Below are 23,986 nucleotides of genomic sequence, written 5' to 3'. Positions count from 1 at the left end.
GTGCTGTCTGTGACGTGGATCCAGGTGTGCAGAGTCAGCCACGTGTCCTCAGCGACCCCTTCAGGAAGCTGCCCAAGCAGCCGGGCCTTCTCTGACTGTCCTGCAGAGACGGGAGGAGTGATGATTCGTCCCAGTGGTCCAGCCCTAACACCGCTGTGAATCAGCATCCAAACAGCAAAACAGGAATCATGAACACAGTGCATGCCTCATGGTGCTTCTGTGAGGACCATTACCTAAAAACAGATAATACCTGCTCGGTGCTAAGCACAGTGGGAGCACCTGGAAAGCACTCAGTGTACCGCCATCTACACAGCACTCCTCCAGGCAGTAATCCTACTTGCCTGAGGACTTCTTTCCTCTCCCTGCTGCTGCCTGTGGGAAATGAGGATGCCACCTTCTACAAGTTCTCTAGGTCGTTTCTCTTCCTCAGCCCTCTGATGGTGTTCCGTTCTCATACGGTCCTGCGATGCTGGCCAGGCAGGGTTATTATTCCCCTTTTTTTCACGAGGCTGATCAAACACAGCCTGTGCTTCAGGGTATTTCTCATTCTTTATAGTGTCTGGCATGGAAAAAAACAGAATTGGGTTAGAAATGGAGAGAAGTAAGAGGGTTTGGAAACCAGAGCCAATACTCTGGGATCTTTCTTCTAATCCTAAAGTCTCTCCTAATCTATATGACCCCCTTCTACCCATCACTATCCACAAGCACCGCAGAGTTAAACATGCCCAGAAATGAGCTCATGTCCCTCGCCTTAGCATATATATATAGGCGTAAGAAATGCAAATGTACGCAAACCCAGTGCCCTGGGTACAGAAGCACTGGGGCGAGAAAGCCGGGGGTGAAGCCGTCCCGCCTCTCACGGATCCACACGATGGCTGTCTCCGTCTCCCTTCTGCCTTCCTCACCTTGCTTCTTCCCGTGAGGATGGGTTACCCTACTACTCATGGCTGCTCTGCCCCGTTCAGACTGGCTGGCCATAGCACTGCCTCCAGAGGAAGTTCTCCCTGAAAACAGCGCAGGTCGTTCCAGCCAACAGACTCAGCCTTTCAGTGTTGCTTAGTTCAGCATCTGGGGAAGAGGACCTGAGGGGTCTGTTGTGGATCAGATGTCCCCTCCTGGGCAATCAGCTATGTGTGGGCAGATGAGGACAAGGCAGGGGAACCTGTTTTAAATATTTTCACTGCGGTCCTGCCCTTTGTCCAGGGCTGCGGAATGGAGCGGGACAGAAGATTCTCTCCCTTCCCAAGTCCTATCTCACACAGTGGCTCCATCATCCAGCCGTGTGAGTTAAAAATCACTGGAGTCGAGCTTCCCTGGTGGCGCAGTGGTTGAGAGTCCGCCTGCCGATGCAGGGGACACGGGTTCGTGCCCCGGTCCGGGAAGATCCCACGTGTCGCAGAGCGGCTGGGCCCGTGAGCCATGTGGCCGCTGAGCCTGCGCGTCCGGAGCCTGTGCTCCGCAACGGGAGAGGCCACAACAGTGAGAGGCACGCGTACCACAAAAAAAAAAAAAAAAAAAAAAAAAAAAAATCACTGGAGCCTCCCTTGATCCCCTCGTCCTGCCCTTCTGCCTAGGGTGCTATTCATTCAACAGGTGTTGATTAAGAGCCTATTGCATGGCTCCTGGGTCAGGCTGTATTGTTCCCTTCCCTTCCTTACCTGCTCATTTTTGAAGACTCTGCGCAAAATCCCTCTTTTGGAAGGAAGCCCCTCCATTGATATTCCAGGTCAGGCAAGGAGCTCTTCTATCCTCTACGTTTCTCTTGCTTCCCTTGTAAAACTAGATAATGGAATTGATCACTTTAAAGTTTGTATTCCTTCCTTAGAAGCACCTCCTGGGCAAAGACCATACCCTTTTGTCCTTGTAAACACAGCATTTGGCGTAGTTCCTGACACACAGGGGCTAAATAGGCGTTTTTAATTGAAATGAGGATGCATGTTCCAGTGAAAGACTGAACGTATCTTCATGGGACAGGATAAATACTTGAATAGCATCAATTTCTTTTTAGACCTTTCTGATACAATTCCTGCTGAATATGCTAATTTTTTAAGCAGAATTAAACTCCAGGAGTTTATGCCACTCACACATAACAGGCTAGAAAGCTGATGGTTGGCCACTGCTTGCACGAGGCAGGGAGGGATGGTGGACCAAGTGCCAGCTTTGGGGTCTCACACACCTGGATGGGAATCCCGACTCTTCACTTTTCTCCAGGCGGTCTCTGAACAGTGTGTGATGGGGACACCCACCTGCTCGTGAGATGACAATTAAGGTACCTGGCAGCTGTTATCACACCTTACAAGGTGGCCGTCATCATTCTTGTGATATTTTTTCCCAAGTTCCCTAAAATGAACATGTGTTTTCCATCCAGATTATTTGCAGACAAGAAGTCAAAGAAGGCTCTAGAGGCAGGACATTCACGTGACTTTGGCCCTTGAAAAGATGTGCGTGTCCCAGTGGATGAATTCCGAGTCCCAAGGAAACACTACGGTGCTGTGACCTAGTGCCGTTTTCTTTGGTGATAGGTGATCCCGTGCTCTTTACTGAATTGCTTAAATGCCCTTTCTTGATGGAAGGCTTATAAGGTCCCATCCTCAGCATGTGTTGGCAGTCCTTTAGAAGGACTTTCTTTCCATGCTATGCTTCATTTTTCCTCTACACTATTTGAAATTGATTGCTCCCCTTTTAGTACCTAGTAAGGCATGAAATCAGATAAATGTAGAGGTAGAGGTTTCCTAAGTGTCACTTTAAAAACACTTGGCTTGAACTTTTAATACATGCATGCAGAGATTTTGCTTCAGCCTTTGGGTGTAATTACAAATAAGTCACAGTTTCACTCCTATTTAAACATTATTTTAAGGATGATTTTTTTCTGGGTCTGGCTACTGCTGTAAGATGCTGTGGAGTGGTTTTACCCGCCCGCCTATGCTCAGGAGGGAGAATGTCAGTGGGTCCGCATTTAATGTATCGTTTGTAGTCACTGCCACACACACAGCTCAGATAAGGGGCAGCACGTCTTATCCAGCACGTGGTAACAAAGGGAGGTTCAGTGAATTGCACCAAAGACAACACAGGTGATAAATTGTCACATTTAGATGCTGAATCCCAGGTCCGTGAAACAACAAGGATCCCTCAGAGTGAAGTGCAGGATCCCACATCTCCTACCCCACAGGTGTATAGAACACCCCACACCTAAGGGTTGTGTGTTTGGAAGTGTTATATTGTAACTCTAGTCCTTGATTGGAGATTCCCAGTGTACATTAACATAGTAAATGCTATGAGGAGTCCTACAGTAAGAAAACCCCTTTCACTGTGTCTGGCCCAGAATTCTTTATTTGTGTAACAACTGTTAGCATTACAGGAAACACCTTAGGAAATACCGACTTAAAGCTGTCTTACTTAAGTCAGGATTCATTCATTCATTCCATAGTAGATACTTACTGAGTGCTTACTCTGTGCCAGGCAGTGGTAGACACAGAGGGTACAGGGGTGAGCAGAGCAGACCAAGCCTCCCAGCTCACAGAGTTCACGTTCACGTTCTAATGGTGGGGGGAATAACAAATACATATGATATTGCATTGTAAATATGTTTAAGTGCTATGAAGGCCGATAATGCCAAGAAAAAAGGGGGGGGGATAGAGAGTGATCAGTGTGTGTTTGTGCATATGTGTGTGTTAGCTACAGGAGGGTTCTATTTCAGATGGGGTTTTCAGTTAAGTCCTTCAACTTTGACTAAGTAATGCTTGAGCAGAGACTCAAATGAAATGAGCTAGAACCGAAATTTCCTTCAGTGGAAGATATCTGTGGACCCAGCCAAACAGCAATTACAAAATCAGGGACAGTTGGGCTGACATGACTGTTAAATAACTCTCTGACTGCTGCCCATTCCCATTAAATCTAATGGGACGTCTTCAGAGAGATCAAAATAAGCTGGATTTCTAGTCTCTTTTTCCCTTTCGTTCAGTCCAAAAGTTACTAAATATATCCCATGAGCTAGGTATTATATAGACAGTGGGTGAAGCGGGGGCAATTTTATCCTTGCCTAGGGGAACTCAGAGTCTGACAAGAAAGATACATAAGTTAATAACTGCGATATTGAGAAAGAGATGCAGAAATAGATATGCACAGGGTACAGAAAAAGCACAGAAGAAGGATAAATAAGACTTTCAGGGAAGTGAGTATGGAGAAGGGAAGTCTGCACAAAAACTGAGGGAGGATTTTGAAACATGATTAGAATTGTATCTGAAGGAAGATGGAGCAAGATAAGCAAAGGACATTCACAGCAAAGCAAACAGGATGTGCAAAGGTACAGGCACCTGAAACGGAATAGGGCATTCTATCTGGAATAAGTATTTTTGGAATGTGAGAGACAGAGGCAGAGGAAATGGACTTTCTGGGAATGATGAGAGGTGCTGTTAGGGAGGTAAGGAACCTCAGTGCTGTGTCAATGGACAAGACAGTGCTTTTTAACTGTGACTGTACATTAGATTCTCCTGGAGGACTTAAGCAAAATATAGCAGGGCCCTAGACCAGTGTTCCTCAAACTCAAAGGTAATTAAAGGCTACCTAGGAATCTTATTAAAATGCAGATTCTAACTTAGTAGGTCGGGGTGGGCCTCAAGATTCAGCATTTCTAACAGACCCCCTAAGAAATGCCAAGCTGTCCTAGGACTACCCTGTGTAGTAGTAGCAAGTCATTTCTGGAGGTGTACAATAGACTGGATGCTTGTGTCCCTCCAAAATTCTTATGTTGAAACCCTAATCCCAATATGATGGTATTTGGAGGGAGAGGACTTCTGGGAGGTAATTAGGTCATGAAAGTGGACCCCTCTTGGATGGGATTAGTGTCATTATAAGAAGAGTCCAGAAAGCTAGCTAGCTCTCTTTCTGGCACATGAGGACACAGCAAGAAGACAGCCTTCTGTAAACCTGGAAGAGGGCATTTATCAAGAACCCAGCTTTGCTGTCACCCTCATCTGGAACATCCAGCCTCCATAACTGTGGGAAATTAATGTTTATGGTTTAAGCTGCCCAGTTTAATGGTAATCTGGTATAAATCAAGTTACTTGAATCCTTACAAATAGGAAACTTTTATTTTTATGATGCTACATAGTGGAGGAACTGGCAAGCCACAGCCTAGGTGACACACAGTTGGGAGAAGACTGTCAGTCTTTTTTTTTTTTTTTTTTTCCATGAGGCACATAAAACCAGCACTCTGGGCCAGATTTGAGAAGTGAATTTTACACCTCCATCTCCGTTTAGAAGATGCTCTGAGGATGTATGCTGTTCACTGTGAGATCAGGATTCAAAATCTAGTAGTATACAGGTGGATTAATAAAAAGCTGCCCTAGATCCGTTCAACCCTGAACTACCAGATTTTGATAAATCCGAACTACAAAATAGTAGTACTCAACCATTTTGCAACAACTGTGTAGGTAGTGTCTCATTAATTTTTCTTTTCATGAATGAGGAATTAAAAAGAAAGAGGGACTCAGACATGATAGCTCCATGAGATCTGTTTTTGTGACTCTGATGCTAATAAGTGTAAATATTGAGGGTAAAGGCCAGAAGTTTCTGGGTCTTTGTCCATCTCTCAATACCAAGAAGAATTGGGGAATAGGAAGAAATAAAAGATTTATGTATTTTATGCTTCTTTGCTTGATTAGTCAGGGCCCAAAAAGTTCCTGGGGTCTTGAATCTCGCGCTGGCAAGCAGGGACCGGGAGGATTTGAGAGGTGCCTGTTTGTGCCACAGCAGAGTGCCTGATGCCGTCCACATCTTTACCTCTACTTTGTGCCTGATTATGTGTTCACACATGCCTTTCAGAAACTAAATTCTTCTGGAAGTCTCATAGATTAAATAGCAGCTGTGATAGCCCAGAGCTGTAAAACATAAATTAAAAGCAATCATCAAAATGCTGAGAATGAGGAGCTAACATTGTCTGAAGTAGTGGTCGTTACCATCAGTTGCAGCAAGAAAGCAGCATTTCCTTCATGGTCCTTGCATGTCTTGCAGTGACATTGTTCACTATTTTCAGAGATGGCGTCTCACCCTGCTCATTGGCATGTATCTCTTTACTGGGCTTTTCGGAACTTCTTGTTTACTTTGTTTCCTTAGCAGTGGAAAGTCTTGCCTAGGTAAAACAAAGCAGGTAATCCTCAGAGTACTGGCATCAGAACACAGAAGCAATATTTCTGTTTAACTTTGTAGTTTGGTGAAATTTGGTCCCTCTTTTGAAGATATGTATGATGAGGTCCTTTTCTGTCCTATGGTAAGATGATAGCAAGTTCTTTAAACAAATGTCTAAGCCTCCTGTAGCTTCCTTTCTCTTCTTCTATGTTCCTAAAACACTGAAACTTTTAGATTTTGCTGTGGTTACATGCCATTTAGTTCCAGAGTTGATAATATAAAAACTGGGCATCCCAATATATACCATTTTCAGTGTATAAAGTCTGCAAGCTTGGGTGTGGAAAAGAATAAAATGAATGTAGGCTTGTGGAACACGGTCTTTCAGTTAGGTCCCTGGAGAGCATGGTATTTGTCGCTGCTTTCTCTTCCAGGGGTGGGAGTACTACTGCTGATGGTAGTGGTACTTTAGATGTGAAGACTCAGACCAGTAGCAAGAAAGGCTGTTCTTCACAGCAAAGTCCTCACTTGTCTCTTGCCCTTCTTCCTTGAGGACCAGAAAGCAATACCATTTTACAAGACTAGAAAAGCATCACAATCCCTCAAGATAACAGATTATCTCCAAGCTGGGGCCGCTAGAAAAAGGTGTCATTTGTTACCTAAATTCTAGGAAAGCAGGCATGATTCATAACGACTCCAAAAGTCAACCAGAAGTCAGTTGAGTGTGATGTGAACTCTGCCCTTTGTTCTGTAAAGAATCCACATGCGATGCAGCTGAAGCCTGGTGAGAAACTGAGAAAACATCTTTGGGACGTTTTTTTCGGTGGTGTTTGATCATTTTGTAATTCTCAACAGCCACAGTCTAATTCCTAGGTACGCTTTGTGTATACAGAGGACTCTACTCCAATCCCTAGATCTGCCTGTCTTGCATTTGGGTCCCACTGGTTTTCATATCTCAAACTTCTGGACTTGGTGATGTTAAATGTTACATTTAATGTTTTATATCTCTCTCAAATGTTCCTGAAACTTTCTACAACATTTTTGTTACAAACTGTTCCACTCAACAATGACACAGGGAAATCAAAACAGATAAGGAGCCAAGACATAAGATGACTACTCACAGGGCCAGTGTTGGACCAGGCCACGTGGGAGATTCAGACAAGAAAGACCACCCACGAGGCAGGAGAGTGGGGAAGAGAATCCACCTGGGGACGGGGCTAAGACGAGCCTAGAAGATCGAGGGAAACTTAGGGCATTGGGGTGAGAGAAACAACTGCTAAACATGCATAGTGTGGCCTGGAGACTTAGTAGGCTTGAACCTCGGCTGGATCTCAGAACTCACATTGGATACTAGCTGATAATAAAACGGCACACAAAATTGGACCATATTATGAATTGTCCTAATTATTAAGTAAGCTATGAAACTAGAGATAAAACAAGTAATCCCTACCCTCATGTATGTCTCTTCTGCTCCCTGCCATGGCTCAACATCTGCCTTCCGTACATTGAGATTTTTTCTTAGGAGAACTGGAGTTCCACTGGCCCTGTTCTGCATAGGGCCATCTTCTTTATCCTAGGCGAGCCCCATATTGTCTGTTCCTTGCGAGTAAAATAATTAGGTGAATTTTCTTGCTTATTAAGGTTAAAGAAAGTTTTTCTAGTCAATGACTTTTTTTTTTCTAACATCTATATTGGAGTATAATTGCTGTACAGTGTTGTGTTAGTTTCTGCTGTACAACAAATTGATTCAGCTAAACGAATGCGTATATCCCCATATCCCCTCCCTACTGTGTCTCCCTCCCACCCTCCCCATCCCACCCCTCCAGGTGTTCGCAAAGCACCAAGCTGATCTCCCTATGCTATATGGCTGCTTCCCACTAACCATCTATTTTACATTTGGTAGTATATATAAGTCCATGCCACTCCCTCACTTCGTCCCAGCTTACCCTTCCCCCTCCCCGTGTCCTCAAGTCCATTCTCTATGTCTGCATCTTTATTTCTGTCCTGCCCCTAGGTTCTTCAGAACCATTTTTTTTTTTGAGATTCCATATGTAGGTTACCATAAAGTATTTGTTTTTCTCTTTCTGCCTTACTTCATTTAGTATGACAGACTCTAAGTCCATCTATCTCACTACAAATAACTCAATTTCATTTCCTTTTATGGCTGAGTAATATTCCATTGTATATATGTGCCACATCTTCTTTATCCATTCATCTGTCGATGGACACTTAGGTTACTTCCATGTCCTGGCTATTGTAAATGGAGCTGCAGTGAACATTGTGATACATGACTCTTTTTGAATTATGGTTTTCTCAGGGTATATGCCCAGTAGTGGGATTGCTGGGTCATATGGTAGTTCTATTTTTTATTTTTGTTTGTTTTTTTTTGCGGTACGCGGGCCTCTCACTGTTGTGGCCTCTCCCGTTGCAGAGCACAGGCTCCGGACGCGCAGGCTCAGTGGCCATGGCTCACGGGCCCAGCCTCTCCGCGGCATGTGGGATCTTCCCGGACCGGGGCACGAACCCGTGTCCCCTGCATCGGCAGGCGGATTCTCAACCACTGCGCCACCAGGGGAGCCCTATTTTTAGTTTTTTAAGGAACCTCCATACTGTTCTCCATAGTGGCTATGTCAATTTACATTCCCACAAACAGTGCAAGAGGGTTCCCTTTTCTCACACCCTCTCCAGCATTTATTGTTTGTAGAGTTTTTGATGATGGCCATTCTGACTGGTGTGAGGTGACACCTCATTGTAGATTTGATTTGCATTTCTCTAATGATTAGTGATGTTGAGCATCCTTTCATGTGTTTGTTGGCAATCTGTATATCTTCTATGGAGAAATGTCTGTTTAGGTCTTCTGCCCATTTTAGGATTGGGTTGTTTGTTTTTTTGATATTGAGATGCATGAGCTGCTTGTAAATTTTGGAGATTAATCCTTTGTCAGTTGCTTCATTTGAAAATATTTTCTCCCATTCTGAGAGTTGTCTTTTCGTCTTGTTTATGGTTTCCTTTGCTGTGCAAAAGCTTTTAAGTTTCATTAGGTCCCATTTGTTTATTTTTGTTTTTATTTCCATTTCTCTAGGAGGTGAGTCAAAAAGGATCTTGCTGTGATTTATGTCATAGTGTGTTCTGCCTATGTTTTCCTCTAAGAGTTTTATGGTATCTGGCCTTACATTTAAGTCTTTAGTCCATTTTGAGTTTATTTTTGTGTATGATGTTAGGGAGTGATCTAATTCCATTCTTTTACATGTAGCTGTCCAGTTTTCCCAGCACCACTTATTGAAGAGGCTGTCTTTTCTCCATTGTATATTCTTACCTCTATATCAAATATAAGGTGACCATATGTGCATGGGTTTATCTCTGGGCTTTCTCTCCTGTTCCATTGATCTATATTTCTGTTTTTGTGCCAGTACCATACTGTCTTGATTACTGTAGCTTTGCAGTATAGTCTGAAGTCAGGGAGCCTAATTCTTCAGGCTCTGTTTTTCTTTCTCAAGATTGCTTTGGCTATTCGGGGTCTTTTGTGTTTCCATACAAATTGTGAAATTTTTTGTTCTAGTTCTGTGAAAAATGCCATTGGTAATTTGATAGGGATTGCATTGAAGGTGTAGATTGCTTTGGGTAGTATAGTCATTTTCACAATGTTGATTCTTCCAATCCAAGAACATGGTATATCTCTCCATGTGTTTGTATCATCTTTAATTTCTTTCATCAGTGTCTTATAGTTTTCTGCATACAGGTCTTTTGTCTCACTAGGTAGGTTTATTCCTAGGTATTTTATTCTTTTTGTTGCAGTGGTAAATTGGAGTGCTTCCTTAATTTCTCTTTCACATCTTTCATCAGTAGCGTATAGGAATGCAAGAGATTTCTGTGCAATTAATTTTGTATCCTGCTACTTTACCAATTTCATTGATTAGCTCTAGTAGTTTTCTGGTAGAGTCTTTAGGATTCTCTATGTGTAGTATCCTGTCATCTACAAACAGTGACAGTTTTACTTCTTTTCCGATTTGGATTCCTTTTATTTCTTTTACTTCTCTGATGGCTGTGGGTAAAACTTCCAAAACTATGTTGAATAATAGTGGTGAGAGTGGGCAACCTTGTCATGTTCCTGGTCTAGTGGAAATGGTTTCAGTTTTTCACCATTGAGAATGATGTTGGCTGTGGGTTTGTCACATATGGCCTTTATTATTTTGAGGTAAGTTCCCTCTATGCCTACTTTCTGGAGGGTTTTTATCATAAATGGGTGTTAAATTTTGTCAAAAGCTTTTTCTGCATCTATTGAGCTGATCGTATGGTTTTTATCCTTCAATTTGTTAATATGGTGTATCACATTGATTGATTTACATATATTGAAGAATCCTTACATTCCTGAGATAACCCCACTTGATCATGGTGTATGATCCTTTTAATGTGCTGTTGGATTCTGTTTGCTAGTATTTTGTTGAGGATTTTTGCATCTATGTTCATCAGTGACATAGGCCTGTAGTTTTCTTTCTTTGTGACATCTTTGTCTGGTTTTGGTATCAGGGTGATGGTGGCCTCGTAGAATGAGCTTGGGAGTGTTCCTCCCTCTGCCATATTTTGGGAAGAGTTTGAGAAGGATAGGTGTTAGCTCTTCTCTAAATGTTGGATAGAATTCTTCTGTGAAGCCATCTGGTCCTGAGCTTTTGTTTGTTGGAAGATTTTTAATCACAGTTTCAATTTCACTGCTTGTGATTGGTCTGTTTATATTTTCTATTTCTTCCTGGTTCAGTCTCAGAAGGTTGTGCTTTTCTAATAATTTGTCATTTCTTCCAGGTTGTCCATTTGATTGGCATATAGCTGCTTGTAGTTATCTCTCATGATCCTTGTATTTCTGCAGTGTCAGTTGTACTTCTTTTTCATTTCTAATTCTATTGATTTGAGTCTTCTCCCTTTTTTTCTTGATAAGTCTGGCTAATGGTTTATCAATTTTGTTTATCATCTCAAAGAACGAGTTTTCAGTTTGTTTCTTTCATTTCTTTTTCATTTATTTCTGATCTGATCTTTATGATTTCTTTCCTTCTGCTAACTTTGGGGTTTTTTTGTTCTTCTTTCTGTAATTGCTTTAGGTGTAAGGTTAGGTTGTTTATTTGAGGTGTTTCTTGTTTCTTGAGGTAGGATTGTATTGTTATAAAGTTCCCTCTTAGAACTGCTTTTGCTGCATCCCATAGGTTTTGGGTCATCGTGTTTTCACTGTCCTTTGTTTCTAGGTATTTTTTGATTTCCTCTTTGATTTCTTCGGTGATCTCTTGGTTATTTAGTAGTGCATTGTTTAGCCTCCATGTATTTGTATTTTTAACAGTTTTTTTCCTTTAATTGATATCTAGTCTCATAGCGTTGTGGTCGGAAAGGATGATTGATATGATTTCAATTTTCTTAAATTTACCAAGGCTTGATTTGTGACCCAAGATATGATCTATCCTGGAAAATGTTCCATGAACACTTGAGAAGAAAGTGTATTCTGTTGTTTTTGGATGGAATGTCCTATAAATATCAATTAAGTCCATCTTCTTTAATGTGTCATTTAAAGCTTGTGTTTCCTTATTTATTTTCATTTTGGATGATCTGTCCATTGGTGAAAGTGGGGTGTTAAAGTCTCCTACTATTATTGTGTTACTGTCAGTTTCCCCTTTTATGGCTGTTAGCATTTGCCTTATGTACTGAGGTGCTCCTATGTTGGGTGCATAAATATTGACAATTGTTATATCTTCCTCTTGATCCCTTGATCATCATGTAGTGTCCTTCTTTGTCTCTTGTAATAGTCTTTACTTTAAAGTCTATTTTGTCTGATATGAGAATTGCTACTCCAGCTTTCTTTTGATTTCCATTTGCATGGAATATCTTTTTCCATCACCTCCCTTTCAGTCTGTATGTGTCCCTAGGTGTGAAGTGGGTCTCTTGTAGACAGCATATATACAGGTCTTGTTTTTGTGTCCATTCAGCCAGTCTATGTCTTTTGATTGGAACATTTAATCCATTTACGTTTAAGTTAATTCTCGATATATATGTTCCTATTACCATTTTCTTGTTTTGGGTTTGTTATTGCAGGTCTTTTCCTTCTCTTGTGTTTCTGGCCTGGAGAAATTCCTTTAGCATTTGTTGTAAAGCTGGTTTGGTGGTGCTGAATTCTCTTAACTTTTGCTTGTCTGTAAAGCTTTTGATTTCTCTGTCAAATCTGAATGAGATCCTTGCTGGGTAGAGTAATCTTGGTTGTAGGTTTTTATGTTTCATCACTTTAAATAGGTCCTGCCACTCCCTTCTGGCTTGCAGAGCTTCTGCTGAAAGATCAGCTGTTAACCTTATGGGGATTCCCTTGTATGGTATTTGTTGTTTTTCCCTTGCTGCTTTCAATATTTTTCTTTGTATTTAATTTTTGATAGTTTGATTAATATGTGTCTTGTCTTGTTTCTCTTTGGGTTTATCCTGTATGGTACTCTCTGTGCTTCCTGGACTTGGTTGACAATTTCCTTTCCCATGTTAGGGAGGTTTTCAACTATAATCTCTTCAAATATTTTCTCAGACCCTTTCTTTAACTCTTCTTCTGGGACCCCATAATTCGAATGTTAGTGCGTTTAATGTTGTCCCAGAGTCTCTGAGACTGTCCTCCATTCTTTTTATTCTTTTCTCTTTATTCTTCACCCTGGCAGTTATTTCCACCATTTTATCTTCCAGCTCACTTATGCATTCTTCTGTCTCAGTTATTGTATTATTGATACCTTCTAGAGTATTTTTAATTTCAGTAATTGTGTTGTTCCTCACTGTTTGCTCTTCAGTTGTTCTAGATCCTTGTTAAATGTTTCCTGTATTTTCTCCATTCTGTTTCCATGATTTTGGATCATCTTTATTATCATTACTCTGAATTCTTTTGCAGGTAGGTTGCCTATTTTGTCTTCATTTATTTGGTCTTGTAGGTTTTTACCTTGCTCCTTCATCTGTTACAAATTTTTTTGTCATTTCATTTTTTTTTTTTTTTTTGATGGGTGGTACTGTATTCCTTTCTTACTGCTTGTTTGGCCTGAGACGTCCAGCACTGGAGTTTGCAGGCAGTTGGATAGAGCCGGGTCTTGGTGCTGAGATGAGGACCTCCATGAGGCCTCACTCTGATATTCCCTGGGGTCTGAGGTTCTCTGTTAGGCCAGCAGTTTGGACTCGGAGCTCCCACCACAGGAGCTCGGGCCCAACCTCTGGCCTGGGAACCAAGATCTTGCAAGCTTCCTGGCATGGTTAAAAAAAAAAAAAAAAAGGAAGAATGAAAGAAAAAAAGGACCAGTGCAATATCAAAGAATAAAAATAAAATAAAATTAGAAAGATAAAAGATATATCAGGAAAAATAAAACTATAATTGAAACAACTACAACAAGGTAAAACAAAACCACAACAGAAAAAAGGAAAAAAATAAAATAAAAAAGGTGTGTGTGGGGGGGGGGCAGGGAACAAGCCAAAAGGAGAGATCACTAACAAAGTAAAAAGAATAAAATAAAATTAGAAAAATAAGAGATTTATTAGGAAAAATAAAAATATAAAAGTATCAACAACAATGAATCCACAAGGTATAACAGAACCCCAGTCTAAAAGAAGAAAAAATAAAGAAACAAATAAAACCTTGGCTATGGGCGGGGAATTTAAGCAGGGGGTGGGGTTTAAGGTGGGGCAGGACCTAGGCAGGTGGGGGGTGACCTTTGAGTGTGGGGCCAGGCCTCTGCTTAGGACCTGCTCAGAATGGGAGGGGAGAGGCAGTGCGTGGAAAGGAGGGCCTCTGGAGTGTGGAGTTCCGAGTTTGGAGGTAGGGCCCTGGGTGAGGGTGTGTGGGTGGGGTTTAGACCCAACAGGCTCCCCAGAGCCTAAGTGGACAGGGAAAGCGCTGGCCCCATTCCTTTCCATTTCTTCACATGCCTCCCCCACAGTCTCCACCAGGGTCTCCCCTGTCGACCCTGGACCCCTAACCATGGGTGGGTCCCGCTGGGTGTAGGAACTCCTCCCCTCCCCCAGCCACCCCTCAGGGTGCCAGTCCTGGAGGTCCGGCCTTTAATTTTGCTCCCCCTTCCCTCCCTCCCATTCCCTTAGGACCCATGTGGCTGGAGGGAGTCTACGTGGGCAGAGGATCAGGCTTGGGATCTTAGCAGGTTCCTGGGGGTCCAAGTGGGCAGGGGAAACCTGGCCACGCTCCCTTTTGATCCTCTGCCCTCCCAGTGGTTCCCGAATTTCCCCCTGCAGGCATGGGATCCCTTCCCCTCCCCCAGCCGCCCCTCAGGGGCACCAGTCCAATCCTGCCTCCACTTCTACTCCTCCTGCACTCCCCCCACGCCCCACATCCTACCCGGACACTGGGGGTTCCTCCCATCCCTTTAGGTGTCTGTGGTCCCCCACTGGTGCCTGGTAGGTGCCCTAGTTGTGAGGAGACACGAATTCCACGTCCTCCTAGTACACCGTCTTGACTCAACTCAGTCAATGAGCTTTTTCATGAGAACCTCCACCTCATAATTTTTTTTAATTAGCACATACTGCAGTAATAATACTATTAATTATCATATGTGTCAGCTTAACCTTATTGTAAGTTTTATTTTATTAGAAATATAAACTCTACATACATACTGAGTGTTAAGTGCAATAGACTCTGATTAGTTAGACTGGGATCAGTCCTAGCCATTAACATGTTTTAAAAGCTCTCCAGATGATTGTACTGTGTACCCAGGGTTGAGACCCACTGGATTAAAGATCTTTGTTCTGTGGTGGTATCTTATTGAAGGGCACTGGTTCTGAGGTAGGAACAGAAATATCAGCATCCTCTTAGTCTGGGAATTTTTTCCGCTCTGTGCACTTACTTTAAGCTGACTTCTAGGGTGTTCTGCCCAACTCTACCTAAATAAAGATATGAATAATCTTAACCTCATAGTAATGTTTTTGAAATCCAGTGCAAATATTGTTTTATGGATGGGAAGTGATTGTGCCTGCAGTTATCTGCACCTAAATTAGAGTGTATTTTTAATTTCTGATTCTAGTATTCTGTATAATACTAGTTTTGACTTGTATTAGTTAGCATAGCTTGTATTCTATTCACTCCCCAAATATCTTGTTAAATTGTTTTAATGTAAAGAAAAGGAAAATTTGATGCCCCTGATTTTGTCTAATTAGGAGCAAGATGGAATATCTGGCTTTGATAGAGCTTGTATGTGTCTAGTTACATTCTAGGTATTGGACAGAAATAAGACCATGCTATATAGTGCCTACCCTGATGTTGAAAAGACATACAGAAAAAATATATAGAACAAGAAGGTAAAAATTGCCTCCAGCCTTATTTTATAGCATTGGAATGTGGAAGTTATCCATTGATGTGGTACTGAATAAGACATGGCAACCTCACAAGTCTAAAGGGGTCATGCAGCTAAATGAGCTTGAAACTCCTGAGGAAAAGGAGATAGATGTTAAAATCTTGTACTGAAGCCAAGTTTAACACCTGCACAGTTGCAGCACCTTTCAGAAATCTTGGGAAGGCACAAAATACAGCAAACAAAACTTGCCATTACGTTACACCCTCGGTTTAAGTAGATAAGGGAGAGATCATGGGAGAAAGAAATAATAGAATAGAATAGGAAAGGAAATAGGGATTGTAGAAGAGTATTTGCCACCTAGTACACCCCAATAAATATTGGTTGAGTAAATGAATGAAATGAGAGAGGAACACTGGAAAATAATTTGGGCTGAGGCAAAAATTTCTTCTGGGAACGGCCTGTTGCTGTACTGAAGCCAGCGTTGAAATTATCGGTGTGCTCATTTAGCCAGGACATATTTTCATTGCTGATGCAGTTACTGCCAAAGAGGGAAAAAAAGGAGAAAGCTTATCATTAAAAGAGAGGAGAGTTCTTTCTCCTCTTTTCTTTATTCCCCATGTTTCATTATACCTCTTGCATTCTTACAAAATATGACCTAAAATTCTAAAGGAAACCTGGCCTTTCAAAGCTCATCTGAATTTTATTTGGACTACTAAGGCTTCCACGCCTGTACCAGGAAATTAACCTGCTTAAGTTAACTTAGGAAATCTTTCTTTGTCTTCTGCTTGGTTTGCCTCTATTACTTCACTTCCATTCCAATCAATCCTATTAGTGAAATGGATTAAAAGCTATCTATTATCTCTGGTAACTTGCTTGGAAATTTTACTTTTTATACACTGGATCAATCACTAACTTTAAGGTTTTAAAGTGGTTCTGATATTTAATTTTATAAAAAACCTTATTGAGGTATAATTTTCATAACATAAAATTCACCCATTAAAGTATACAGCTCAGTTAATTTTAGCAGATTTATGCGGGTGTGCAGCCATTGTCACAATCCATTTTGGAATGCTTTCATCACCCTAAAAATTCCCTGGTGTCCTTTTTTCAGTCAATCTTCACTCCATTCCCAGCCCCAGGCAACCATGGATTGCAAAATGATCTGCTTTCTGTAGCTATCATTTTCTATAGCCTTTTGTAGCAACTTATTCTGAATGGATCAGAATATCTGATACTTATTTTAAATTTAGAGACCAAGTTTACCTTATTAAAATAGCCAAGAACAACTAAATTAAGTGACCCTTGTATTTCACTACAAACAGAAGCCAAATAAGTTAATTAGAAGAATTTTCTGAATCAGGTGCTAAGCCTTTATCGTATGCCTCATTTGCTTTGCTGAATTGCAATTTACTCTCTTTTAGTTAGATACCTTGTTTAGTTTTGAGCTATGCATTACGTATTAACTCTTCAAGATATATGGATCAATATTCTTTCCAACTTCAGACTTTATTCTATAGTCTATACTGTTATGACATTTTTCTCCAGGATGACAAGTATTCATGTGTGTGCAAAGGGAAAGAAAACAGAGATACCCGATGAGGCCTCAAACATTTGCAGGTAGATGATTGGATGGAAGATGGATTGATGACTTCCATATATTTAGGTCTCAAGAAAGTGGTTTCTATCATAAGTTCTCAGGGTGTAGAGAATAAGTTGCATATATTTGAAGCAGAATTTCACTCTTTGTGTGTTCTTATTTAACAGAAGGAATGTGAAACAGGTTCTAACAGGGAATAAAGCCTTACAATGGACTAAGTCCTATGTTTTACCAGAGTTTCCTTATGACGTCAAATGCATGTGAGCAGAACAGAAGTGTCCTGATCACAGCATGAGGATACGGATCATTGAGTTTCTCCAGGCTGACATGACGAAGTATCTGGAAGGCTCGCTGTGAGTAATAACAGGGCAGACTTGCTGCTTCGGTAGAGGGTGTGTTTTCAGAGTAGACTTGAATTCCTTTGGAACCAATTGTCTTCAGATTTTGCATGACATATTGGTAGTAAGTCCAACATGGCCCAACATTTGAATGTCTACATTGTCATATAGAACGATTTGAAGAAAAGTGAATGTAATTTAGACTCATCTTAGGAGGAGGAACGTGGGCTTCTTGAAATGAAAAATATCCTCCCTGTCGCACCGAACAGGTACCCCACCACCCAGCAGTATAACGACGTGGTCAGCGCCCTGCTGCAGGCCCACCCTTTCCTGGATGAGGACGGCTGTGGCTTTGTAAGTGACAGCGTGGGGCCCTTCTGTTTCTCTCAACCTTTCTTAAAATAAGAACCTTGTATTGTCCAGTATTCTCATGCCTCTTTCCCCTTTGCTCAGTCTCTTTCTGTCTGTTTATCTGGGTCTATCTGTTTCTCTTTCTCTGTCAATTTCTCTGACTGTGTCTGGTCTCTCTCTGATTCTGTTCCTTTGGCCGTCTCTTCTGTCTCTTGCTGTCAGTCCCTGTTTTGTTCTAAGTTTTGGTCTTTCTTTCTATCTCTCTCTATCCCCTCTAGCTCTGTTCTTTTTGATGACTTCTCTGTGTCTCTCTGTGTTCCTTTGTCTTCTTTAAAAAAAAAAAAACACTTTATTTTTTAGAGCAGTTTTAGGTACACAGCAAAATTGAGTGAAAGGTACAGAGATTTCCCATCTCCCTCCTGACCCACACATGCCAGCCTCTCCCATTATCAACATCCCCAACCAGAGGGGTACATTTGTTACAGTAGATGAACCTATACTGACACATCGTTATTACCCAAAGTCTATAGGTTACGTTAAGTTTCACTCTTGGTGTAGTACATTCTCTGCCATTAGACAAATGTATCCATCATTATTGTATCCTGTATATCTATACTATTTTCACTGCTCTAAAAATCCGCTGTGTGCCCCTGTTCATCCCTCCTCATCCTTCTTCATCTTCTTTCTCTCTCTCTGTCATCATCGTTCTGTCTCTCTCTGAAAGCTGTTTGGAATCTCATGTGTAAAGATGAGTCTCTAGGAAGGGTTTTAAGAGATGCGATGCGTGGAAGGAGAAGGCTGTGACTGCACCTACATCAGTGCTTTCATCAATAAAGTGGTTCTTGCCTTTGTTTAGACCCAGTGGAGAAGTGGTCTGCTTTTGAGGTCTTGACTTGCAGCCTCACCTGGCCCTCTCACATCTCTGCTGTTCTGACAAAAACAGATCCTGGAGGTGTTCTGGGGCAGCAGTTCTCAACTCGGGCTGCACATCAGGATCCCCAGAGATTCTGGTTTAGTTGGTCTGGAGAAGAGACCCTGGCACCTTAAAGTTCCCCAGATGATTCCGATGTGCAGTCAGGGCTGGGAAACACTGCTCTAGAGGTTTCAATACAAGCTTTGTTCTCTGGGTCTGCAAGTCTCTTGGCTTTAAAAGCCTGGGATATCCATTGCCCAACAATGTGAGTATGCTTAACTCTACTGAGCTGTACACTTAAAAATAGTTAAGATGGTTAAAAAAATTGAGTGTATTGTGACACTGGAACTATATGATTTAAGGGACAATTGTGGGGAATTATAGCTTTGTGTACATAAGATTTGCTGTCTATTAGTCCTTATATCTCTATATGCTGTATGCGCATACATTGGTAGTCTTATCTAAATAAGATAGATGTCTTTTGCACCTTATTATAGCAGATATCTCTGAGAAGAATTTTTTGCTGTACTTTCTTGAAGACACAGTGTGTGTCTTCAAGATACACACTGTGTGTGTGTGTGTGTGTGTGTGTGTGTGTGTGTGTGAGAGAGAGAGAGAGAGAGAGAGAGAGAGAGCATGCACACAGCAAGGAAGCATTTGGTCATTTTTAGGACTAACTTTATTCTCAACTTTTTTTAATTGAAGTATAGTTGATTTATAATATTGTGTTAGTTTCAGATGTATAGCAAACTGATTCAGTTATATTTATATGTATATATATTTTTTACAGATTATTTTCCACCATAGGTTATTACAAGATACTGATATTCTCAACTTTTTATTTCAAAAGTTTTCAAATCTACACAGGAGTTGAAAGCCTGCTGCAGTGAACAGCCATGTACCCTTTATGTAGCTCAGGGTTTCTTAGTCTGGGCAGTGTTGCGTTTTGGGTGGATACTTCTTTGTGGTGTGGGCTGTCCTCTGCCTCGTAGGGTACTTGGCAGCATCCCTGGCACTCGCTAAGTGTGAATAGCACCCCTTCACCCACACTGATGTAACAACCAGCCGTGTCTCCAAACATTGCCAGATGTATCCTGGGCGGGGGGCAAAATCTCCGATGATTGAAAATCACTGATCTAGATTCACTAGGTATTACCATTTTGCCACATTTACTTTTCCTTTCTCATATTTATTTGTTTGTTTTGACGGAGCATCTGAAAAAAAGCAAGTCACAGTTGCCACTCCTAAATACCCCAGCATATATCTTATAAGGATAAGGACAATCTCCTACCTAACCACAATACCATTTTTATACCAAAAGAATTAACAATAATTGCATAATATCATATACAATCCATATCCCTGTTTCTTCAATTATTGAAACAAAGTTTTAAAATGGATTTTTGGCTATAACATCTAATCAAAGATTATGCATTCCATGTAGTTACTATGTCTCTTTAATTTCTTTTTGTCTCTAGGATAGTTCCCCTACCTTTTTTTTTTTTTTTCCCCATGATATTTTCTTTTTTTGGACAAGCCTAGTCCAGTTGCCTTGTACGATGATTCACATTTTGGGTTTGTCTAAATATTTCCTAATGATTATATTTGGGTTTACAATGTTAGGGGAAGATCTGCTGGTGATATGTGGACTTTTCACATATCCGTTCAGGAGGCCATAACTTCAGGGTTGTGTTTTATTTCAGAGTGATTGGAGGAGAGCTGTGTCTATGTAGCTCTTTCCACACCCTCTCTAGCTGGAAAAGCATGGAGAAGAAGGATGACTGTTCAATGACAAAAAGATTTTCTATTGTGGCATCTGTGTCAGGATTTCCCTGTGCCACGCAGGTAGCAGATGCTCAGGGCGCACCCCTTGATCGAGTGCTCATGTAGACCACTGCATTGACTGGCCCTTTTTTTGTTCCTATCCGATACTTGCTAAGGAGAGAAGGGAGAGGCTGGAAAGAAGACATTGGCAATTTAAAACTGTCCTAGCAATTGATTGCTGTGATACCTCCCAACAAATCCGCAGGTGTAGAGGCCCTTAAGAGCTGTGGGAAACATGAGGGGGAAAAAATGTATTTGTACTAGTTCAGATTTCAGGGCTAAGAAAAACACAAGCCATCCATTATTTCTGTGCTGTTGTAAAACAGCAGCGTCAGTGTCCAGACCCACAAGCCTGTGGGAGGTGAGGAAGCATCTCTGACTCATACATACCAAGGCGCTTAATTGGGGCCGAAGCTGCCTTCCCAACCCCCAAGCCCCAGTCCTCCTCACCAGGGCTGCCAAGGGTTTTACATTCTAGTTTAGAAATGTCTTCCATGAAGTAGCTCTTCATTTGAGTCTCCCCCTAACCCAGTGCAGTTGACAGGACTAATCTTCTTATTCCATTATAGTTAAAGAAACTAAGGCTGAGGGATTACTTGTTGAAGATTTCTTAGCTAATACGTACTGGAGCTAGTCCAGGATCCTGGGTCTTTCCAACTTAGGTCCCAGTGCTTTCTCAGGGGCAGGGAATAGCTCTTATTGAGACTTAAACCGAGGAACCGGGAATGACAAAATCTAAGTGCCAGACGCTGGACTAACATGATCTCAGTGGCATTCCCATTTGCCCGAGCTCATAAGATATGCCCAAAGTCACCCAGTGACTTAACCCATCTAGTGGCCAAGACTAGGAGGCAAATATGGGCCTGTGTAGCTACAAATGGCCGTTTCTTTCCCTGCACCCACTCTTGGGCCTATTCAAGTGCATGGCATTGCAGGGAAGATGAGGGGCTGAAAAGAAGCCTTGAGGCTAGATTTGGCCACTCCTCACACAGTGAAATACTTACCAAGCAAGACCAAGACTCAGAGTCTTGCTTCTAGTCTGTTGCTCAACACCTGGGCCCATGTGCTTCACAGAGGACAGACACAAGGCATCTAGTGTTTATAGTTTCCAAGATGCCCCAAGCACTGTGCTGGGTTTGGTGAGCAAAGTAGACTCAAGACCTTCTTCATGTGCTCACAGCCTAGGGGAAGGAAAGAATGGAAGGAAGGAAGAAAGGAAGGTGAAACTTGAATAGAGGAAGAATGAAAAGAACAAAAAAGAAAAGAAACAAAAACATCACATAGATGAGGGTAAACTACCAGTGTGATAAGTGTTGACAAGGAAAGGTGAGCCTGAAAACCAAGGGAAGTGAACTGTTAGGGAGGCTGTAAGGGAGTGATGGCTGAGCTGAGATCTGGAAACAGAGCAAGCTTTACCTAGATACCAGCAGGGTAGGTGAGGAGAGGGACAGAGCTTTTCAGGCCAAAACCAAAGGCCCAGCAGAGGGAAAGAATGTTAGCAGTGTTGGTGTGTTGAGGAAGAAGCCCAGGTGTGTCCCCAAGTTGTTAAACATGTCTCTGGTCTTCCAAGCTGTCCACATGCCAGACAGATTCTCCCAGAGCACAGTCTGACCATCCACACTTCCCACTCAATGTGGCCTAAGAGGACTTCCTAACCCAGCTCTGCAGCCATTTTCTACAAAGCTTTAAAGGCTACAGACATCTGGGCTCCTCTCAGACCTGCTGAAGCAGAACCTCTAGAGTCTGGGTAAGCAGCGTCAGCATCGCCCCTCGGGAACTTGGAAGAAATGCAGATCCTCAGCCCTGCCCCTGACCTACTGAATTAGAGGCTCTGAGGGTAGGACCCAGCAACCTGTGTTTTAACAGATCCTCCAAGAATTGTCATTCAGGCGGAAGTTTGAGAACCATCGCTCTAGAAGAGAACTTCTCTGTCCACAGAGAGGGGTTTGAAAGGATCTGGTTCCCAATTACCTTGAAGCTCTTTTTGGGGTAACCATGCCCTTCAGGATGGGGCTGACTTCTCTATTTTCTGCATCTTCTACCCTTCCACATCTTGAGCTCTCTGTTCCTGCCATGCACAACTCTTGGCAGTTCCCCAAATGGCACCATCTCTTCCTCTCCTCTGTTGCACAGGCTGCTTCATCTGATGATGCATTTAAAGAAAGCGTGTCAGTCCATATATGCATGAGCCAGTACCAGTTCTTCTAGAATCTGACGGGAAAGTGGAGTGCATTGTGGAGACACTAAAGTGGAAGGTATCCAATTTTAGGAATTAAGAAATCTAGACTCAAGAGCTAGTATATTTAGCTATATGACATTTTATATAACTACACACATACACACACACACATATATAGCTATGTACTATACAAAATATCAATATATGTATATATTTATAGTGTTATCACAAGATTATTGTGAGGATAAATAGAAGAATAGATATATTATTTCTATTACTGTGATGGGAAAATAATTTCAAGCCCAAAGGTGGTAGACAAAGATTTTGTTTATATAGGATTATTCCAATCTCTTTGAAGATTAACTGCCCTGTTTTATAATTTTACACAGTTTTTATGGAAACGAGCCCTCAAAGATCGTTTTAAATATGTTCGAAGACCCATAGAAGATGATGAACAAGTGATGAGAAATAAGTGTAAATTTGGACACCGAAGAGGCCAGACAAGGAAATCTCTTGCTGATACAAGATTTGATGAAATTAAAATTGTCCAGATAAAAGTAAGATTGAATCTTTAATTGTTCTGACAATGTATTGGTTGGTTGATTGATTAAGGGATAATAAATACTAGCATTTAAAAGAATTAAAACAAAATAAAATATCCTTTTGAAAATTTGAGGTGTGGGTCAGAAACCAAAAAAAAAAAATCTGTTTTGTTTTTGTGAATGAGAATATTTCCAAAAGAGGACTTCCAAAAACGGAGCAGAGAGTGTTATTGAACATCGCAAGTTTATTCTTTCACAATCTTCAAAAAACCTGGAGAAACCCTAAAGTTCTGGATCTTTGAATAATTTCTTTTCCTCTCATCCTAAAATGTATCCTGTATTCTTGCTGTTCTTATTGCTACAGAAAGTGTTTTTGATACTCATATTGTAGGGGTCAAGTTGCTTCTGGTTTCAAGGTTTCAGGGTGGAAGCTACTCCACATGCATGGGTCCAAAACCCCATACTGTTCTCGCTGTGTACAGAGGCGGCCATGAGGAGCTACAGGCAAAGGGCCCCAGGCAGGGCCTGGAGATTCCTCCCTCTGCAGTGGGTTTGCTGTACATACTGTTCACGTGGGTCCTAATTATCTGAAATTCTATAAATATTCCTTATCTACCTCACAGCCCCCAAGTGTTCTCAGAAACAAAAATGTCCCCTGCTAATAAAGTAGATTGAGCTCCTTAGGAAGGATGTCCAAACTATCAAGTTATAGAAGCTAAATCTCATGTCCTCCCCAAAATCTATTTTCACATCAATCGAACATGAATATGTAAATATAATTTTTCACTACAGACACATTTATGTTACTGAATGTACTTGGTGTAAATAT

The 23,986-nt window shown here is 41.5% G+C and overlaps 1 protein-coding gene across 1 annotated transcript in view; it reads left to right on the top strand.

The window, feature by feature from the left end:
• SAMD3 (sterile alpha motif domain containing 3) overlaps positions 1 to 23,986 on the top strand; it is a 48,379-nt gene that overhangs the window by 5,622 nt on the left and 18,771 nt on the right. The window contains 4 exon segments of the mRNA XM_079939666.1: positions 17,178 to 17,271; positions 17,275 to 17,363; positions 17,618 to 17,702; positions 23,005 to 23,172. Coding sequence (XP_079795792.1) covers positions 17,178 to 17,271; positions 17,275 to 17,363; positions 17,618 to 17,702; positions 23,005 to 23,172 — 436 coding nt within the window.

The sequence above is a fragment of the Stenella coeruleoalba genome (assembly GCF_951394435.1).
Source record: "Stenella coeruleoalba genome assembly, chromosome: 12".
NCBI classification, from domain to species: domain Eukaryota; kingdom Metazoa; phylum Chordata; class Mammalia; order Artiodactyla; family Delphinidae; genus Stenella; species Stenella coeruleoalba.
This window is presented reverse-complemented; position numbering and strand designations above follow the sequence as displayed.